The sequence below is a fragment of the Ambystoma mexicanum genome, chromosome 4q (assembly GCF_040938575.1).
Source record: "Ambystoma mexicanum isolate Mex_15411 chromosome 4q, UKY_AmexF1_1, whole genome shotgun sequence".
Taxonomy (NCBI): Eukaryota; Metazoa; Chordata; class Amphibia; order Caudata; family Ambystomatidae; genus Ambystoma; species Ambystoma mexicanum.
Window position 1 is genome coordinate 79,976,429 of NC_090928.1, and position 20,020 is coordinate 79,996,448.

At 46.8% G+C, this 20,020-nt stretch overlaps 1 protein-coding gene across 1 annotated transcript in view; it reads right to left on the reverse strand.

Moving 5' to 3' along the window:
• The window catches only part of HINT3 (histidine triad nucleotide binding protein 3), a 141,412-nt gene that overhangs the window by 85,989 nt on the left and 35,403 nt on the right, over positions 1–20,020 (reverse strand). The window contains exon 2 of the mRNA XM_069607507.1: positions 17,934–18,051. Within this exon, the coding sequence (XP_069463608.1) occupies positions 17,934–18,051 (118 nt within the window). The remainder of the gene's footprint in view (positions 1–17,933; positions 18,052–20,020) is intronic.

Sequence of the window (20,020 nt, forward strand, 5' to 3'; positions counted from 1 at the left end):
AGCATTTAGTAGCTCAGGCATGGTGCCTGGAATGGTGGAGCAGTGTGAGTTTTGGTTGCTCCATGATGAGCATGGGATGCTCAATGGTTAGCATTTAGTAGCTCAGGCATGGTGCCTGGAGTGGTGGAGCAGTGTGAGGTTTGGTTGCTCTATGGTGAGCATGGGATGCTCAGATGTGAGCATTTAGTAGCTCAGGCATGGTGCCTGGAGTGGTGGAGTGGAGGTTACTAGTGTGAGCATTGGTTGCTCAGTTATGGTACCGTTTCTGGTGTGGGGTTGGATGCCCGGTTGAGCATATGGTTGCTCAGGTATGGTACCAAATTTTGGTTGGTGCCATACATAGTGATATGTGGAGCCGACATTATGGTTGGTGCCATGAAGTGGAGATGTATGTGTTACTTTAGGCGGTCGGTGGGGTTAGAACCCTGTTTGTTTGTGTTTTGCACAACCAGTTGTGGGCGGATGATGAAGTAGGATACAGGTGTTATGTTTAAGTGGTGTGAGATTTGTACTGGAAGGTGGGCTGGTTCCCGTGTGTGAGTTCCATAAAAGGCCTGTTATGGTACTGTTGATATTTCTGGAATTGGTGTGGCTTCTTGTAGCTACTGTATAGGTCTCTGTAAGGGAATAGCTTTAGTGCTTGAAGTTGTTTGCCGGATAGGTACATTTTAGGAGGATATCTGTAGAGTGTGTTCCATTTAAATTTTAGTTCCACTATTGTTAGTGTCTACCATCCTTCTATCTCTCCATTTTTCTATATTATTATGTAAGGGGAGAGATGTGTTGGGTTTTACTTATTCTGGTCATTCCCTGATGTGAGTTTGTGAGCTTAGAGTGTTGAGTATGGAGTGTTGGCTGTAGAATGTTATTGGGTAAAGCTGCTCTGATTCCATAGAGAGTCAGTTGGGCACTGAAGCCTAAGAACAGGGGGACCGGTGGATGTCTCTCATATGAAGAACTTGTCTTATGTTTACTTTATAAATTCCTATTGTACTTACCTACAACTACGAACCCAGTAAAATCTGTCTACCTCACTTGAGGCTCCAGTGTGATCTGTACTACTTTAAACTATAAACTTAACACTCCAATACCAAGAGGCAGCTGTGCCGAAGCTGCACCCGGCCAACAGCAACGCAACGAAAATGGCGGGCGCCATATCGCAGAGCCCAGCAACAAGCGGTAGGGCTCGGAGGAGCAGAAGCCAAGCCGGCAGCCTGAGCGTCTACCAGGGGTGCTGCTGGGGAGAGCGACGCCTGTGGAGGGAGTCCAGTGTGCACTAGTCTGGCATGCTGGTGGGGTGCCGCAGCCCTGCGCCAGCAGCTACCGATGACCGAGGGGTCCAATCGCAGCACCAGCAGCTGAAAAGAGATACCAGCGCCTGTCTAGGGGACAGTAACGCTCTGGGCTGCAGGCCATCCCGGGGCCGCCACATCAGACGCTGGGCTGACATTAGCAGCGAGCGATAGTGTGGTAAGACCCGACCAAGCAGCAAGCAAGGGGACTGGCAGGAGTGGATTGCAGATGGGAGCGGCTCTGGACCGCTGCAATCTAAGAGCGAGAGCAGCAAGAAGAACCATCGCACAAGCCGGCAGTAAGCTTCCTCCCCGCTGAACCCCAGGGTCATAATTTCCCATGGGTGGGGAGAGGGGGGGGATCTGAGCTCGGCCCGATGCACATCCGGGCAGCAGCATTCAACAATCCAGTGGGTCCCAGAACCATGTCAAGAGACCATGCGGGTATGCAAAACGCACAAACAGGAGGATCCTGCATTAGTTCCAGCAGGGGCCCGTAATTAAAGCACAGACCTGTCTGGCCCACAATCACTAAATGGGGAAGACCCTTAGTGGCCACAGCTGCGCGTGCAGCATCACTTCCATACGCCGCCCCACAACAAAAGCCCCCTCGAATTGTGAACCGTGGGATAGAGCAAAGTGCCCACTCTATTGGGCGCGCAAATAGTCTAAGGGTCAGCACCAGAATCAAGCAAGCTCATACCCGGTGGACCACCCGGGGCTGGGGGGGGACACCAGCACACAGCAGATTTGAGGACCCAGCCGCGCACCGAGACCAAGCAGCCAGCCACCATCTCAGTACTCCGGCAGCAGCAATAGAGTCCGCTCCCAATTACGTAGGGTGCTCACACACCTCAAGGGGCCATAGTGGTAACTAGCACAACATCCATGGCGAAAAGTGGCAAGACGATGAAACAAACGGACATTGCGGCCCTGATGTATAACGCCTCCTCTGAGAGTCCAAAGAAAATCGAGCATGCAGCGGACCCCGCCCCAGAGGTAGCCACCATTCCTGAGAGCCCAGAAGCGCCCCAGTTGGCAACCAAGACTGACCTCAAGGACCTATTAGCGGCAATAACACAATAACAAAGGAGATCTAAAGGGGGACCGACGAAGTCACAAAGAAAAATCACAGCGCTTGACAAAGAGTGGCAGAGGTGGAACAACGCACCAAAGAACTGTAAAACACTGTATGTGACCATGCCTTCGACCTGGAAAGAAACCTGGACAGAATTGTAGCCCTGGAGGTGAAGTGTGACCTCCTGGAGCTCAAGCAGGAGCACGCGGAAAATCGTTCCAGGAGGAACAATATACGCCTCGGGGCATACCTACGACAGTCACTGATGTAGAACTGGAGAATTTTACAAGTGAGCTATTTAGATTCATCCTGACCCTCCCAGACAGCTCCCCTCTGGAGATTGACCGGGTCCACCGAATGTCCCAGAGGCCATCCTCCTCATTCCCTCCTGATGTCCTGGCACGGATACACTTCTTCAAAATCAAGGAGGAGATTATGAGAGAGGCCAGAGCTTCCAAGCAGATTCTTTTCAGGGGGGCATCTATCTCACTGTACCAGGATTTATCTACAACTACACTGCAGAAACGGAAAGCACTCCACACCTTCACAGGATGGCTATCGGAACGGAAGGTGCAATACAGATGGAGTTGCTGTCATAACCCTTGCCCCAGGCGCTCACTGGCAAGTCAGCCTTCCAGTTAGGGTCAGGTCAAAGGCCTTAAAACCTCATCCAAGACTCTCTTGGAGTCAGTCCTGGCGCCTTTGGCACCAGGCTCATAACCATCATGAAGACCAACATTAGAATGGGAATATTTACTTGGTACTATTTAACTTGGGGGGGTTCAGCCAACATGGAGGCACACACATAGCTCAGTTACAAGGAACAGAGCTATGCGGTCTAGTTTTTTGGGTGTGGCAGGCCTGGGACTACTTTACCTGGACTACTTTGGGTGTGGCAGGCCTGGGACTATTTTACCTGGACTACTTTACCTGAGACTATTTAAACCACACCCAAACAGCAGAACATGCTTGCGTTATTCTGCTGTGGGCAGCGTAACGCTCACCGTGTCCAGTTCTTTGATGCCAGCTTACCTGAAACCAAGGACCTGCAGAGAGAGAAAGAACACTACGAAATTTACCTGGAACAGTATCCGGTCTTCAATCCATCGCCGACTTCAGTTCCACTCACCCGAAGGTACAAACTCCATCATCCGGCACTGCATGGAATACCATAACCTGGGAAGAGGAGAAAGAAAGACAGCATTAGTAAGCGTTTACTCACGTTTCCACCCGAATGAAGAAAGCCACACACTTCTTACCTGGATAGTCATCTCCTGGTCAGTATCATTGCTGGAACATTACAGCGCTTGGCGAGGAACATCACAACCTGCAAGGAGAGAAAAGACACAGGTTAGCAATATAAAAAAGGTGAAACAGCGCCACGCATCGCGCATTACTCACCGGGCAGCATTGCGCACACCGCGCTTTCGCCTACCGGCCCATGCTCATCTTCAAACTGCACGACAACACCAAAATACCTTTCCATACCTAAAAGGAAAGAAGCAAGACATTATTATTCGAACTAAGAGGGTGGGAGGGGAGCAGGGGAAGGAATGTTGAGGAATCTTGCCTCCATGTTGGAACATTATGTTACATCTCAGGCACACACAGACATGACTTACACGCACTCACCAAGGGGGGCGTGCCAAATATCGTTCCGAGGTCCCGAAACTAAGGAGCTCATAGCTGCACTACCACGTGAACCTCACAGGGCTGGAGAAGGATAGAAACGTCTGCATCCTCACATGGAACGTGGGCGGCCTCAACTCTCCGAGGTAGCGCAAGTCGGTAGAGAACAGGCTTAACAATTTAGCGGCGACATCGTAATCCTTCAAGAGACGCATCTGTTGGCTGCCGATGAGACGAGCTTCACATGAGGCTCAGACGATTTAAGCAGGCCTACTTTGCCTCCTCAGGGGAAAAGAAGTGGGGGGTAACAATCCTATTGAGCAGTAATTTCCCAATCCGTGATCCCACGGTGAAAAGAGACCCGAAAGGCAGGTACCTCTTAGTAAAGGGATATATCTTAAAGAACCAGTCACGATAGCGGGGGTCTACTGCCCAAATAAGGACCAAGATAAGTTCCTACAGAACCTAATCCCAACGCTAGTAACATTCACCACAGGGCACCTTCTTATGGGGGAAGGGGATTTTAACATGGTCCCGGACCCACTAATACACAAAACCCTCCCGCCATCCAATTTGGATTACGCCCGGGCCATAACCTTTGCCAGGCTACTGCGGGAAACGGAAACAATAGATGCATGGAGTCAGGCGAACAGTGGGGCCAGGGACTATACCTTCTTCTCGAACGCCCATAAAGGTAATTCCCGGATTGACCTATTACTAATCACGGGGGTTCTATTTCCATGCCTGGAGAGTATACAAATCCACACCCGGATGATCTCAGACCATGCCCTGGTCTCAGCAGACCTGGCAATTTGCGGGCTACCAACGCCCTCTCCGAGGTACTGGAAGCTAAACGACTCCTTCCTCCTAGATGTAGCAATTAAAGCGGAGGTCGAGGACACACTGACTAACTACTTCAAGGAAAACACGACCCCTGATATAGCCACTGAAACAGTATGGGAAGCTTTGAAGCCCGTGATCAGGGGAACATTAATCAGTGCAGCGGCGGAATATTAGCGGACCGCAAAGATCCAAGCAGCAGCCCTGGAGCAATGTAGAGCAGAGCCTAAAAATCCCCCATACCAGGAAGTTAGAGAGAGAACTGAGGAAAGCGAGAACCGCGCTGGAGATCCACTGGGCAGGTCGTTCGGCTAAGGCCCTCGCATACACGAAGCAGTTCTACTATAGCAAAAGTAACAAGGCACACCGCATACTCGCCCATACGGTGCAGCGGATACACAAAAGGAATAATATAGCCTGTATCGTTGGGCAGGATGGCACAACCCGAAACTGAAGACTCAGGGAAAATGGTTGCCCTCCTAACCCATCACAAAACAATTATGACCGGCACACCTACCCAAACAGGGGACCAACACCAATGAAAGCAGTACCTGCAGCCATTTAAAGCGCCAGACATGCAGCTCCAACTTGAATCGCTTGAAATCCCAATAACGGTGGAGGAAGTCATAGAGGCCATAAAGTCCCTGAAGAACACTGCACCAGGCCCCGACAGGCTGATGGCGAAATTCTTCAAAACATACGCGCAGACACCAGCTCCACAGCTTACCCAGGTATTTAACTAATTTCTAGAATCCGGCCAGGTTACTAAACTAATGGGGGAATCACTCACCATACTAGTCCATAATCCAGGAAAAGACCCAAAGCAGGTAACCTCTTACAGACCGATAACGCTCATAAATCTAGATGGGAAGATCTACTCGAAAGTCCTGGCCGCCAAATTGGGGAGGGTGCTCCCAGACCTGATAGAGAGGGACCAAACAGGGTTCTTCCCCGGGAGGGCGACGTTTGACAACATTCGAAGAACACTAGATCTTATCGAGTGCGCTGCAAGCAGAAGGAAGAACTCCAGGTTATATCCCTAGACGCATACAAAGCGTTTGATCTGGTAAGATGGGAATACATTAAGAACACACTCGAACACATGGGTTTTGGTCACTACTTCACTACATGGATAATGGTGAACTACCAATCCCCAACGACCTAGCTGCCGGTGGATGGGAGTAGATCAGAAACTATAGCTATCATCCGGGGGACACGCCAGGGCTACCCTCTATCTCCCATGGTGTTTGCATTATCTATAAAGGCCTTTGCGGGAAGGATTACACAAAATCTGGACATACAAGGGGTATCAGTGGGTGGCAGGGAATACAAAGCGGCATTATATGCCGACGACATCCTAACAATAACTCACCCAAGCACCTCCATGGGGCCCCTGCGAGAAGAGTTGGAAGCTTTCGGAAGAGCTTCAGGATTCAGAGTGAACTTCGACAAATCATCGGCGCTGGCAATCAACATCGCTAAGAAGCAGGAAGAGGAACTTGCCCCCAAATGCTGGGCCGAAGAAGCAATCCAATACTTAGGGGTCTGCATCCCCAAAAGCTCCACCCAGACATACCAAAGCAACTTCCCACGCCTGTTTAGAGAGTTGAGAAGGGACATACGCCACTGGAGCAAGCAGGAGATCTCATGGCTAGGCAGGGTGGTAGCAATAAAAATTAACTTGATCCCTAGGCTAATCTACCACTGCCTGGCGCTTCCGGTGCACATCCCAGAGTCCGAGCTAACTGGTCTACAGCAATCCATACTAAAGTTCATCTGGGGCGGAAAAAGGCCTGAATAGCGAAGCGAATCATGACCCGAGGCCGCAACGCGGGAGGGCTGGGTGCACCAGACGTAGCCAGGTACAGACGAGCAGCCCAATTGGCCCATGCATTCACATGGACACAAGCAACAGACCCACCATACTGGAAACAGATAGAAGCAGCATGGTGTAAATCTCCCCTAGCCGACCTCCTGCACAAGCGGTCGCCCAAAAACCAGTCGAATACTGGGCCCCTAAAAGCCACACACAACACAGTGGTAAACTGGAAAGCAGCTGCTCGGAAATGGGATTGCACTGGAACCCTGGGCCCCCTGACACAGCTATGGAATAACCCAAATTTTCCACCAGGCCTTCAACCTACGAGCTTTGTTGCATGGCAAGAAGGGGGCCTCCAAACAATTCAAAGTCTCAGAAGGGAAAAGGTTCAGATACTCCCAGATTCGGCACTGGCTATCCCAGAGAATAGTCGGGGAAAAAGGCTCTAGAGACCTAACGGCACTCGAATTGACACTAACGGCAGCCCCACCCAAGGGGAAGGTCTCCACACTATATTGGCTCTTGGACAAACATGACCCCACAATCAAAGAGAGATATCGAATCAGCTGGGCGAAAGACTTAGGGCGGTCAATAAACTAAGCAACCTGCAACAAAATCTGGGCAAAAACTCACAAAAGCACCCAATGCATCACCAACAGAGAATGCGGATATAAGATATGCTACATCACCCCCGCGCAGCTATACAAAGCCAACCCAAACATCTCACCAGGCTGCTGGAGGGGCTGCAAAGCTGAAGGAACCCTGTTCCACCTACTATAAACATGCCCGCAAACAGCGAACTATTGGAGAGAAGTACTATACCATATAAAATCAATCACAGGCCTTGCAATTCCCTGGGAGCCAGGGATTGTCCTGTTGGGGGACACAGGAGACAGGGAATTCCCCCTGAAGGGACACGTAGCGCGGTTATGTACACACCTCCTAACGTCAGCAAAAATAGCACTGGCGCGGCTTTGGAAGAACCGTACGGGCCCTTCAATCCCGCTGTGGTGAGCAAAATGTTGGGACAAGGTCGTGGCCGAGAAGATCACTGCTCTACGCGCAGGGACTCCGATCCATTTCTAGAACACCTGGGCCCTGTTCATGCACTTTGCACCACAGTTCCCGACCCTCTCCCGTAGACCCCCAATCACTCAATGGATGGAGTAGCTTGAGAGGCCCAGCTAGCCCACAGCTGCAGCACTACCATCCCCATCGCCTCTCACACTGAACTGAGCCACCCAGCCCATCACCCGCCCCATTAGTAAACCAATAAGCTGATCCGATGCAATGAAACACACGCAATGTCTGATGTACTGTCGTATGTTAAAATGCCAATAAAATGTTATGTTAAAAAAAAAAGAAAATACTTAGTGAATCCAAGGAGGACAATTCATGTGACAAACTGATCCCAGACTTGACACTTCAGGCAAAACAATTGATGGAGCTAAAAGCTCCCTTAAAAAATAAACTTGTAAGATCTAATAAAAACCACCAGAAGTGGTTCAACGCAACCTTAATTGAGCTGAAAAAACAAAAAAGGAAAAATGAGGATAAATGGCTAAAACATCCATCATTGAACAACAAAGCCAAGTGGAAAGATAGTGAAAAATCATACAGGAGAAGGCATTCATATCGCAAAAAAACAACTATAAACGAACAAATCAAGGCAGCAGAAAATTCAACCAGTAAACTATTCGAAATTCTAAAGGCCATAGAAAAACCTAAAGCACTAGCCCCTACCTTCTCACCGTCACGTGAAGACTGCGACAAGGGTCAAAATGCCCTCACAGAAAAAATCAGGAAGGCTAGGGACTTATTAAGAGTAGCCCAAAAACTCACTGTAAGGTAGACAGAGTTAGTTTTAGGAGCAGAATGCATGTATCATCAAGAACCATTCAAATTCCAGTCACAACAGAAGAAATGATACAAACTCTTACATCAATGAAACCCACCGCCTGCGCCAAAAATATAATTCCATCTAAACTCATATTAGAGAATTCAAATATTTTTGCCCCTCTTCTAACCAAAATGGTGAAGGCCTCCTTCTGGGATGGCCATGTTCCAGCAGACATCAAAATGGTAACAATCACACCTTGCTAAAAAAAAGCCTAAACTAGATCAGAGTGACTCTGGCAACCCCAGACAAATTACCAATTGTAATTTTTTACTGAAGGTATTGGATAAGGTTGACACTAAAGAACTCCAGGCCTATTTTGAAGCCAATGAGATTCTCCATAGTCAGCAATCAAGCTTTCGTGCAGCACATAGCACTAAGACAGCTATGCTCGACCTTCAGTCCCACATGCTGAGCATTGTTGAAAATGGGAAAGCTGGCTTACTTATCCTACTCTACCTCAGTGCAGCTTTTGACTGGCTGGATCAAAACTAACTGAAGCAAGCGCTTAAGAAGGGAGAAAATTGCTCCATAGAATAATGACATAATTTCTCTCAAACAGGAAATTCAAGGTTCATTCGGGGGACAATTCCTCGTTGGAAGAAACAATCAGTTATGGAGTGCCCCAGGGGGCAAGTCTATCGCCGCTCCTTTTAAATCTATATATCAGGTACCTCTGTATTATTCTTGAGAAAAATCGGTGTATTTTTCACCAGTTACGCCGATGATACCCAGCTGATCATCAAGCTGAGCTGCGATTACGCCCAAGACAGCTCCAAGGTCGAGAAACTCTATAAAATCATTGAAATCTGGATGACTAACAATTGGTTGTGTTTAAATGCAAAAAAACAGAACTAATGATTTTCGGGACTAATCAAGCTAGAGCCAAATTAGGCTAACAATACGAGGCTCTACTCATAAATGGCTCCCAAATAAAAGTCACGAATAAAGCCAAGACCCTAGGGATGTATTTAGAGGCTTCCTTGAGCGCTGAGGCAAATGTCATACAGCTTAATAAGAACTGTTCTTACTATTTAAGACTACTACACAGAATTCGTCCCTACCTGAGTGAAGAAAATTGTGCCACAATTGCAAGAGCAACCATTCTGTCCAGGTTGGACTACAGAAACGCACTCCTGTTGGGGGCTAATAAAGGCCATATAGCAAAATGTCAAAAAATCCAAAACCATTCATTGAGAATTATAAAGGAAAAAAGGAAAACAGAACACATCAGTGAGGACAGGAGAAACCTTCAATGGTTAACCGCTGAAGACAGAATTCAATTCAAAGCACTCACCCCGACTCACTGATGCATCCATGGCGCAGCCCCTGCATACCTTAAAACCAAATTGGTCACCTAAGTACCAGGTCGTGGCCTTAGATCCCAAGCCCGGGGCAAGCTAGAACCCATCAGGTACAGGAAAACAAATTGTCTAGGCAAAGCATTTCACACTATAGCTGCTACCTTACGGAATAATCTTCCATCACAAATCAGGCTTGAGACCTCTTATAGTATCTTCTGAAAGAAAGTCAAGACACATTTGTTTCGATAAATGATGTAAGAGTTAAGCATGGCCCTAATATCACTTTGAAATATGTAAATTACTTCTTGTCCTGTGGCCTGTATGTTCTGAGTTTTATGTGTGTTCATGTTTTGCGCCCTGTTGCCTGCGGGCTTCGGCGTGGTACAAGAAAATAAATCAATACATAAATACTGCAGTTCCTACGGACCCTATTCCTTCTGTACTCATTCCTAAAGTTTATCCGATTTTTGTTCCATTTCTTGCCTCTTTTTTTAATATCTGTCTCTCTATTTCTACTTTTCCCTTAGCCTTCAAACATGCCATTATTCCCATACTAAAAAAAACAACAGCTAATCCTCTCCTTGTCTCTAACTTTCGCCCTATTTCTCTTATACCTTATCTATCTAAGCTTCTCGAGCGTCTTGTCTATTCTCAGATCTCATCTTTTGTTTCTGTTCCATCTCTTCTCCCTCCCTTTCAGTCTGGCTTTCATCCCTGTCACTCCACTGAGACTGCTCTAACTTGTGTACTTAATTCTCTTCTAGCAGCTTGCTATTCTAAACACTCTTCTGTTCTCATTCTTCTTGATCTATCTGCAGCTTTTGACACCGTGGACCATTCTTTGCTTCTGGATTCTCTCTTCTTTTTGTCTTCGGGGTTCTGTTCTTTCTTGGTTCTCTTCTTATCTGTCTAACAGAACCTTTTCCGTCTCCTGGGGCGGTAAGACTTCTGCACCCTTTCCCCTTGACCACGGTATGCTCCAAGGGTCAGTCCTGGGTCCTTTTCTATTCTCCCTATACACTTCATTACTTGCTCCCATAATTTCTTCTTTTGGACTATCGCATCACTTTTATGCTGATGACACACACAACTATTTCTATCCTTTTCATCTTTCACACCCGAAATTCACCACACTCTTACGACTTGTCTTTCTGCCATTAAATCATGGATGGCCTCTCATTTCCTTACTTTAAATGCAGGGAAGACTGAGGTTTTATTCTTCCCTACTAACACTCTCCCCCCGCACCCACCACATTTGTCCATCTCCTTTCCTCCCTCTATTCTCGCTATCTCTTCTACAGCACGTAATCTTGGTCTTCAATTAGATTCTAGTCTTTCTTTTACTCATCATCTCTCTCTTACATCGCGTTCCTGTCACTTTCATCTCTATAATATTCGTAGAGTCTGTCCCCTTCTCACTTTTCTTGCTACAAAACTTATCTCTTTGCTTATTTTCTCTCGTCTTTTCTACTGCTCTGTTACGCTCTTTGGTCTGCTGCCCCTCTTAAATCAATTTATCAATCCTCCGTTTGTCTACTTTGTCTTATTTCCTACAGTGACTCAATTTCATCATCCCTTCCCTCGCTTGGTTGGCTACCTTTTCACTCGCAACTTAAATTTAATTTTCTCTGTTTAGTCTTTAAATCTCTCTACGGGCTTGCCCCTGAATATCTCGCTTCACTTTTATCTTTCTACACTCCTCATTCTCTCTGTTCTTCCTGCCTCTTTAGGTTGAATGTTCCCTTGTCCTCCCTGTGCATAATCACGTTTCCGATCTTTCCAGCTTCTTGCTCCTCTTCACTGGAACACTCTTCCCCTGTCTCTCCGATCTATCACTGTCTACTCTTTCTTCTGACTTTCTCTGAAAGCTCATCTCCTTGTTTGACATGTATTACCATCATCATTTTGTACCATCTGTTTTAACTATGTGAAGCGCTTTGAACAAAGCGGCTATATAAAATACAATAAAAATACAAATATATACCAGGACGTAGCATGTCCTAGAATCAAAGACGATTGCATCATGTGCTCGATAGCGCAGCGTCCTGGGACATACTGTGCGCCATAGCCACGCTAGACGCGGTTAAAGCGTTTGATTCCGTCAGATGGGACTGGCTCTATGCAACTTTGCGCAGGTTTGGGTTTGGGCAGATATATATTCAGTGGGTAAAGCTAGTGTACACTAGACCGATGGCTAGGGCTCAAAACGGGGAGATATATCTCGGAGGCGTGGGAACTGGGGAAAGGGATGAGGCAAGGTTGCCCGCTGTCAATGCTACTTTACGTGCTAGCCATGGAACCTATTGCCCAGTATCTCAGGTCTGAATACATAGGAACAGACATTGAAATTGATGGAACTTGACATCCGATATCCCTGTATGCAGACGATACACTGTTGTATATCCAAAACCCAGAGAATATCCTGGAATTGTTACTGAAGCGATGGCGCTTTTTTTTGCAGAATTGTCTGGGATTACCATTAGTACGGACAAATCAGCTTTGTTTCCCCTAGCGGGACTGAGCAAACTAGACCTAGGTGCGCTACCTATCCTTGCTCTACAGTGGAAAGTGTCCACGTTCAAGTATTTGGGAGTCAACGTGTACCACGACCCCACAGAAGAACACGTACAGAACACGCTAAGGGCCTTGGAAGGGGTTAAGAGCTCTATGAAGTTCTGGGCCAGACTGCCCCTTTCGCTGATGGGAAGAGTAGCTCTGTTAAAGATGCCAGTGTTGCCCAGGCTGTGGCACTTCTTTGTGAATGTTCCGTTTTACATACATAGATCTTTCTTTAAAACTATGGTTAGTTTCTGTAGGGGGTTCTTGTGGCAAAATGGGCGGAATCGAATAGCGATATCGCAGCTGAAAAGACGGCACACAGAGGGGGGCATTAGGTTCCCGCAGTTTGAACTATACTACGTGGCAGGACAGGTACAGTTTGTGGTGGACTCATTTGCAGATGACCCTACCGCTGACACACTGATGCTACAGCCCAGGGGCGCGCGCTATTACTTGAAAGACACTGATGCTACAGCCCAGGGGCGCGCGCTATTACTTGAAAGAATTGGTGTGGATTAAGAAACCCTGGTGAGGTTGGCGGCCGCACCCAATGTCCCTAAGGGGGAGAATGTGGGACAGAGCCATGGCGGCAATGGGGCTTATGGAGCAGATTACAGAGCACATTCCTTTGGTATTGTGATAGCATCTTCAACACAGCGTTGGGGAGATTTATGCGCCCAATGGGAAACCTTTGGGGTGGCCACAAGAGGAGACTTAATGCAGGACACATCTGTTGTACCCTTTTCAGAGTTGGTAGCGCACACAGGAATACATAAGGGCCAATATCTGTTGCATAGCACACTCAAGACGGAGATCACGCGTAGATGGCCCACGTACAGTGAACTAATGGGGAAACATGCGGGGATAGATGGTAGATGTCATATATGACTAGCAGAAGGGAGGCACACTGTATTGCGGCTATAGGATCTTCTGCTGTCTAATGGGCCTCTCTCCCCTCTAGCGATATGGAGTAAATGGAAGGCAGACTTGGGGTCAGAGTTTACAGCTTCACAATGGGGGTAGGTGCTGGGATATCAAAAAAGGGTGTCCCAGAATACAAGGCGGCAGCTTATAAAGCTGTTGGTGCCACACAAGGCATATATGACTCCTTTGAGGAACTCACTGTTCCCAGGCGCGAAAGCACAGGTGTGTCCCAGATGTAACGCGTTAGAGGCTAGGCTGTTGCATATGTTTTGGCCATGCCCAGTGGCGGGGCTATACTGGCAGAAGGTGGCGGATAGATTACATAGAGGGGGGCTGAATCTGGATGTGCTCTCCCCGGCAGCATGCTTGTTGGGCTGTTTTCCACACCCTAAAAGCACAAAATATGCCCATAAGAAGAAAGATTTGGCGCGCATCCTGGCCAAACGTAGAATAGCCATGGCATTGAAATTTCCCAGAGGCCAGGCAAGGGTGGATTGGTGGCGGGACCTGAAGCGGTGGGCAGTGGCAGAGACTGCGCATGGAAGCGTGCTGTGTGAGGTAGCCAGGGCGAGGCCACAGCGGGCACCACCAAATGGGAGACTTGTTGCACACTTTGTTTGCGGCAGCAGTTACGGAAGGCGGGAAGGTGGATCCAATTTAATAACATGAGGTGTCTCACACGATAGCAGTAAAATTTAGTAGCCAAGGTACCAGTGTTTTTTTCCTTTGGCAAGAGGGGCGTGGGAACTCGGAGAGAAGGGAGGGGGGAGTTTTAGGATAGTGTTTTGAGAAATGTTTCAAGTGGTCAGATGTTGGCATTGTTTGTTGATATGTTGTTGTATAAACCAAAACCAATTAAACAAATTTAAATTAAAAAAAAAAAAGTGAGGAGAAGGGTGAGGGGCCAAGGGAGGCAAAGGTGTGTGGGGCGGTTGGGAGGGGAGGGTGAGTAAAAAGGGTGTTCAGGATGTCCTGAGTTTTGGTGGCAAAGTGAGTGGCCAGTGCGTTGCAGAGCGCCTGAGAAAGAAAAGGAGAGGAGGAGACTGCTGAAGGGTTGGCTAGTTCCCTGCAGATCTTGAAACGTTCAGCCGTGTTGTTGGAAGCACTGGAAACCCGTGCATGCATGTGGGCTCTTTCCTTGGCACAGATGGAGAGTCTGTATCACCTTTGGAGCAGGCGGCAGGCCAGTTTGTCAGAGGATGAGCCTGAGGTTTGCCACTTCCGTTCCGCCGCCCTGCACATTCGTTTCAGGGCCACAAGTTTGGAGTCGTACCAGGTGTTATGCTTAGAGGCAAGTTTCAGGCAGATCTTCATGACTGGGGCAAGAATGTCAAGGGTATTGGTGATGGACAAGTGGAGGTTGCTGAGAGCAGAGTCAGAGGTAGCGTCTGAGATAGGCGTGTGAGGGGGGATGAAGGTGGATGCAAAGGCAGCAGCTGACACTCGTTTCATTGGGAGGATGTTAATGAACAAGGTTGGCAGGGCTTTTGGGGGAGTGGTCAGAGGGCCAAAAGGAACCCAGGTAGGAAGAGGGGAGAGAATGGTCTGACCAGTAGAGAGGGGCGACTAGTGGGGGGGGCGCAAGAGAGAGAGGTCAGAGTGTACGAGGGTGTCCAGAGTGTGTCCAGCTGAGTGGGTTGGACCAGAAGGGAGAATGGAGAGGGATACAGAGGTGCAGAGATCGATTAAGAGGTGGATGCTGAGCCAGGGGAGTCCAGTTGGATGTTGAAATCACCCAAGAGGAGGAGGCTGGAGGTGGATGAAAGCAGGGAAGAACAGAAATCAGCCCATTCAGAAAGGAACAGGTTGGTGGCACCTGGAGGCCGGTAAATGGTAGCAATGGTTGGGGTGGAGATGGGAGAAATGACCAACTTGCATAACAGGATCTCAAAGAGTAGAGTAGAGCTGGGTGGGCAAGATGGAAGCAGGAACCCACTCAGGGAAGATTAAGGCAACCCCACCGCCAGTACGGTGAGGTCGAGGCTTGAAGATGATCTTGAAGCCGTCAGAGAGGAGGGGGTCAAAGGCAGTGTTGAGCGGGCATTGAACCAAGTCTGAGTAAGAGCGAGAATGTCGAGGTCATTGTCTTCAAGAAGGAGACAGATGTAAGCAGAGTGTTTGTTGGCAGACCGGGCGTTAAGAGTCGCCAAATGGAGGTCTCGGCCTTTGAAGGTTTTCTGAGGTGGGTTACAGGGGCATGGTACACCAGTCAGAGGAGGAGGGATAGAGAGAGTAGTAGGGGGAGGTGCAGGAGAAGGAAGGAAGGAAGTTAATGAGAGACAGCAGGATCCGTTCAAAGAGGAGGAGGTTGGGTTGAAGACCATGAACCCGGATAGCGCCTGTGTGATAGATATTAACGAAGCAACGTGAAGATGAGAAGCCAGCCAAGAGGACTTCCCAGTTGGTGCCACCATTAGTGAGAGAGTATGTGGAAGGAGAGAAAGTAGATATGAGATGGGGGGTCCATAGATCTGGAGAGGGGACAGAGAAGAGGATATCAGTGAAGACCTCTCTGGAGGAAGTGTCGACATAGGCGTCTGCAATGAGAAGGCCAGGGATTGCACTCAAGATATCTTTTTTGTGCTTTTTCCTGCCATACTTTGTGAGAGAGGGGATATAGGAGATAGTGTAGCAGTTAGAGAAGATGGGTGAGATGGAGAGAGTCATGGGGCGGCAGAGGTTGGTCGAGGAATGAAGAAGAGTGGCTGCACAGCACAGTTCTAGCTAAGTTCACCAGGGGGCCTATTAGAGGTAGTCACAAAAGGCATAAATTCAATCCAGAAAGGAAATCAAATTTCAACAAACAAGAGGTGCACATATGTAAAAGTAAACACAGCTAAAGTCAATTTGTTTTTTAAAAAGGAGGCACACATGAAATGCAAGAGGTGCAGAGACGCAAAAGTACACAGCTAAATTTGTTTCTTTTTTTTTTAAAGGAGGCACGCATGCAGTGATAGTGGATGCAGGATAGTTGAGACAAGGAAGGCAGAGTACATAACCACAGTAAATGGTTCAGATGGATTAGTGGAGGAGACAATGGAAAAGTTCAGCCATCGCTCACTTGCAGATCTGCAGGGAGTGTGGGGTAGTAGTAACTAGCCTGGAGGCCGAGTCATAGTTTGTTTGGGGTAGAAGGCCCTCCAGGCCCTCCTCGGCCCGGACAGGCACAGAAAGGGCCTTAGATGTGGCCCGAGGATGGAGGGGCGGCTACCGCCTGCTGGTGACCCAGTTTGGCTGTATGCAGAGAGGCTACCCAATCACAAAGGGGGCAGCTGGCTGGCAGTGGGTGGCTTCTTTCAGAGCGGATGGGTCGGCCATTTCAAGAGTGGCCACTTGGTGATCATTAAAGCAGCCAAATGTCTACAGGGAAGGTTGTGCACCTTCAAATGCAACCCCACGGATGCGCAAAGGGAAGAAATGTCTTGCGCTTATTCAAAAGTAATTTTCTCTTATCAATCCCCACAGGATTACATTAGCCCATCAGGGCTTACCTTCTTGTGAAGTGGTGAAACGCTGCTCCAGCAGCTTAAACTACCACTGCTGGTGATGGGTTGTACAAGGCCTCTTCTCTCCTACCTTCTGCAGCGCCGCTTTACTCCCGTACTACGCACCCTCATCTGCGGCTGTCAGGGTGATATTGTCTTCTGTATACTCCCACTTATGATGTCCGGTGCCTTCGTGTTGCCTTTAGGAGTCCCTCTCAGTATGTGCTCCCACCCAGTTTGGTAGCAGGTGATAGCCATCAATAAGCCCTCACCTGTCTCCTTCCAATTTTTCTCATCTCCGATCTTCCAGCGTCAGCCAGTTAATGCTAACTGGCTAAACAAAAATTACCCACACCATGTTAAAAAAAAAAGGTCACTAAAAGTAGCATTTAAAAAATCAAATATAGGCATTTCTAATCACCTCTGGGAAACAACACCTATTATATATACTCCTGTCTCTAGCGACCTTATAGAAAATATGTAATTTGGTCCAGAACAAAGTGGTCCTTTTTGATCTTTAGCAGCAACAAGATTGAATTATTTGATCATGCTTTCATGTGCTGTACTATAAACAGGTAATACAGAATTTCTTTTCATACAGTTTATGAGAAACATATTACTTTGCCCCTGTAAAAGGAATCAATTGCAGTAAGAGGTGGGCATATGGAATCCAGTCTAACCGCAAAGGGATACCAGGGTTCTGCTTGATCTAATCCAACACAAAGAGTAGGAAATTACCACAAGCCAATCATATGGAAACCAGATGATACAGATTTATCTTCCATCAACCCCGGTTTTACTTTAAAACCAATTGTATTCAGAAAGTATCACGAAATATAAGTACAGTTGTGTGTACTGCAATGGTTATGCATAAAGCAGGAAGAAAGCGTACAGTAATATAAATGGTCCATACACATGGAAAGAATAGATTTGGTGTGCAAGGCTGTGTAAGCCTTATTAATGAATTGATCTTTTATAATGCACTCAAGATCAGAGACCAGTCGCTAAGCGCAGGACCGTAATTCAAACCTGTGTTACTCTGCATGGACTTGCTTCCAAGACAAATGTGTTGCCCCTGAGCTATTTTCATAGTCTTATAGTCTTACCTAGTGGAATATTATCTTTTGTAAGTGTCTTGCAATTTCCCATATGCTTTTTTGGGACCACGAGGTAATGGTGTGGCGCTCCGGGTCGGATGTCTTTGAAGCAAACTAGATCTTCGTCCTAATAAAAAGAAAAAAACCCACACAAAATCCATTATTCACCAGAACAGTTACTTTACGGTTAGGAACTCCAAAAGAATAATATATGCACAGCTGCTTCATCAATAATAGTAACCCAATGGAACCAAAAATAAAATTTCAAAACAAGACCGAACTACAGTCACCGTAAGTACAAATACAATCTCTATATGTGAGTTGCAAGCGTACGTGGCCTTTTGGTAACAACGGATGGCGAGTTTAATTAGTTTTACAATTCGTTTTGTTTGTAATATTGAATGTAGGCGCACCATCCGATTGTGTTTGTAAGCTCTCAGGCTGCACCGAGCTGGATACAAAAGTGAAAAGATATACAGACACTGCGGTGGATGCACTCTAAATAAGATTTATTGTTTGTGGTAATTTCTTTCGTTTTGAGTCAAATTAGCATTTTTTGTTTTTAGGAATTATTGTAAAGCAAAATAGACCCCCGACACGTGTTTTCCCCCCATTTGTGACAATGGTTCCTAAAGAGGGTGTAAAGACAATATTTTAATATTCTGTAACATAAATTGAACAAGAAAATAATTTTAAACATCCCAACTTAATCACTCTAAAATGGTCATAAAAAAAAAAAGAAAAGGGCGTTTGTTGATTCCTCCTCAAAAATCTAATTTTTATCAATGGTTTCATGTAAAGAGTTTTCCTTAACCCAATTTATATATTACAACTTTATAGAAGTATTATTTTTTCCATTCACCAGTTCCTACAAAATAAATCTATGTAATCAGCATTATTTCCCTTGTGAACACTGAGTTTGAAACAAATTATACTATCAAGGTCTTATTAATAAAGTTCTCATCCCGTTACCTGGATGTCTCCTTTCCGAAATTTAAAGAACGGGATTTACCGCACTGGAACTCGATCTAATGTTGACAAAATGGCTGTTTAAATATATGACGTTGCAACGTGAAGACACGGGATATGCATGTAAACGTCATCACGTTGCAAATGTCATAACATCACAGGCGCCATTTTGGATCGGTTAGGAAAGCGTATGGATGTCTACTGTTTGTATGAGAATTACTCAAAAAGTCGTAAAAAGCAAACAGATGACACACTATACAGATGAGTTATGGATGTTAGTCCAATGCATAATACAAATTCCTATTTTTAGCCAAAGTCACTCACATGAATGAAAATATAAAATTTGAATAAACTAAAATAGATTAATCTCCAACATATGATTATGTTCATCATATCAACAAAGTAGGTATGCTGTAATGGCTTATCATCATCAATCAAAATAATAATAAATATTGTGTGCCCCCACACATGATTCTTGTTATTGAAAGTTCATTGTCACATTCATCCATTAAAGAAAATGATCGAATTCTGTGTCCGAATTTAAACCAGTTTCACACTTTGCGACTTTCATTTAACACAGTTCTTATCTGTTCTCTCCTCGATTCATTGGCACGGTACCACGGTAGCAGACGTCTCCCTCTGTCTTGCATATTAGCGTAGGCATGCTGTGTGTACCGTTGACATCTGCTGCAACACACTCTGGCTATTGTTCGCAATCTTATGTTTTTACTTCCGTGGAGGCTTCGTGGGTCTGGGTTGGAAAGGGCGAGGTCGCTTTTCTCCTCGTCGCCCCTTCAGTTCTTGCCGCCTTTCTCCTCTCTTGAACTGCCATGCTTGGATAAACTCTCTCGTCGTGCGGTCTCACTTGCTCGTTGTGTGCTCTTGTGCTCCACCTTTTATCCCTGTGGGATAGGGCCGTCAGGTGTGTGTGTGATTCTGGTAAATTGCCTGACTTTGCCTGACCCTTGTGTTGGGACATGTCAGGTAAATGGCTCTGGTGTTAGTACCTTGTCTTTCATACTGTGTGAAAGTGTTCGTTTTGGAAAATGGGGGGTAGAGTTTCTGAGTATCCTTCATGGAAGGATGGGGAAAAGATGTCAGAGGAAGGGGGGATACCGTGTCTCACC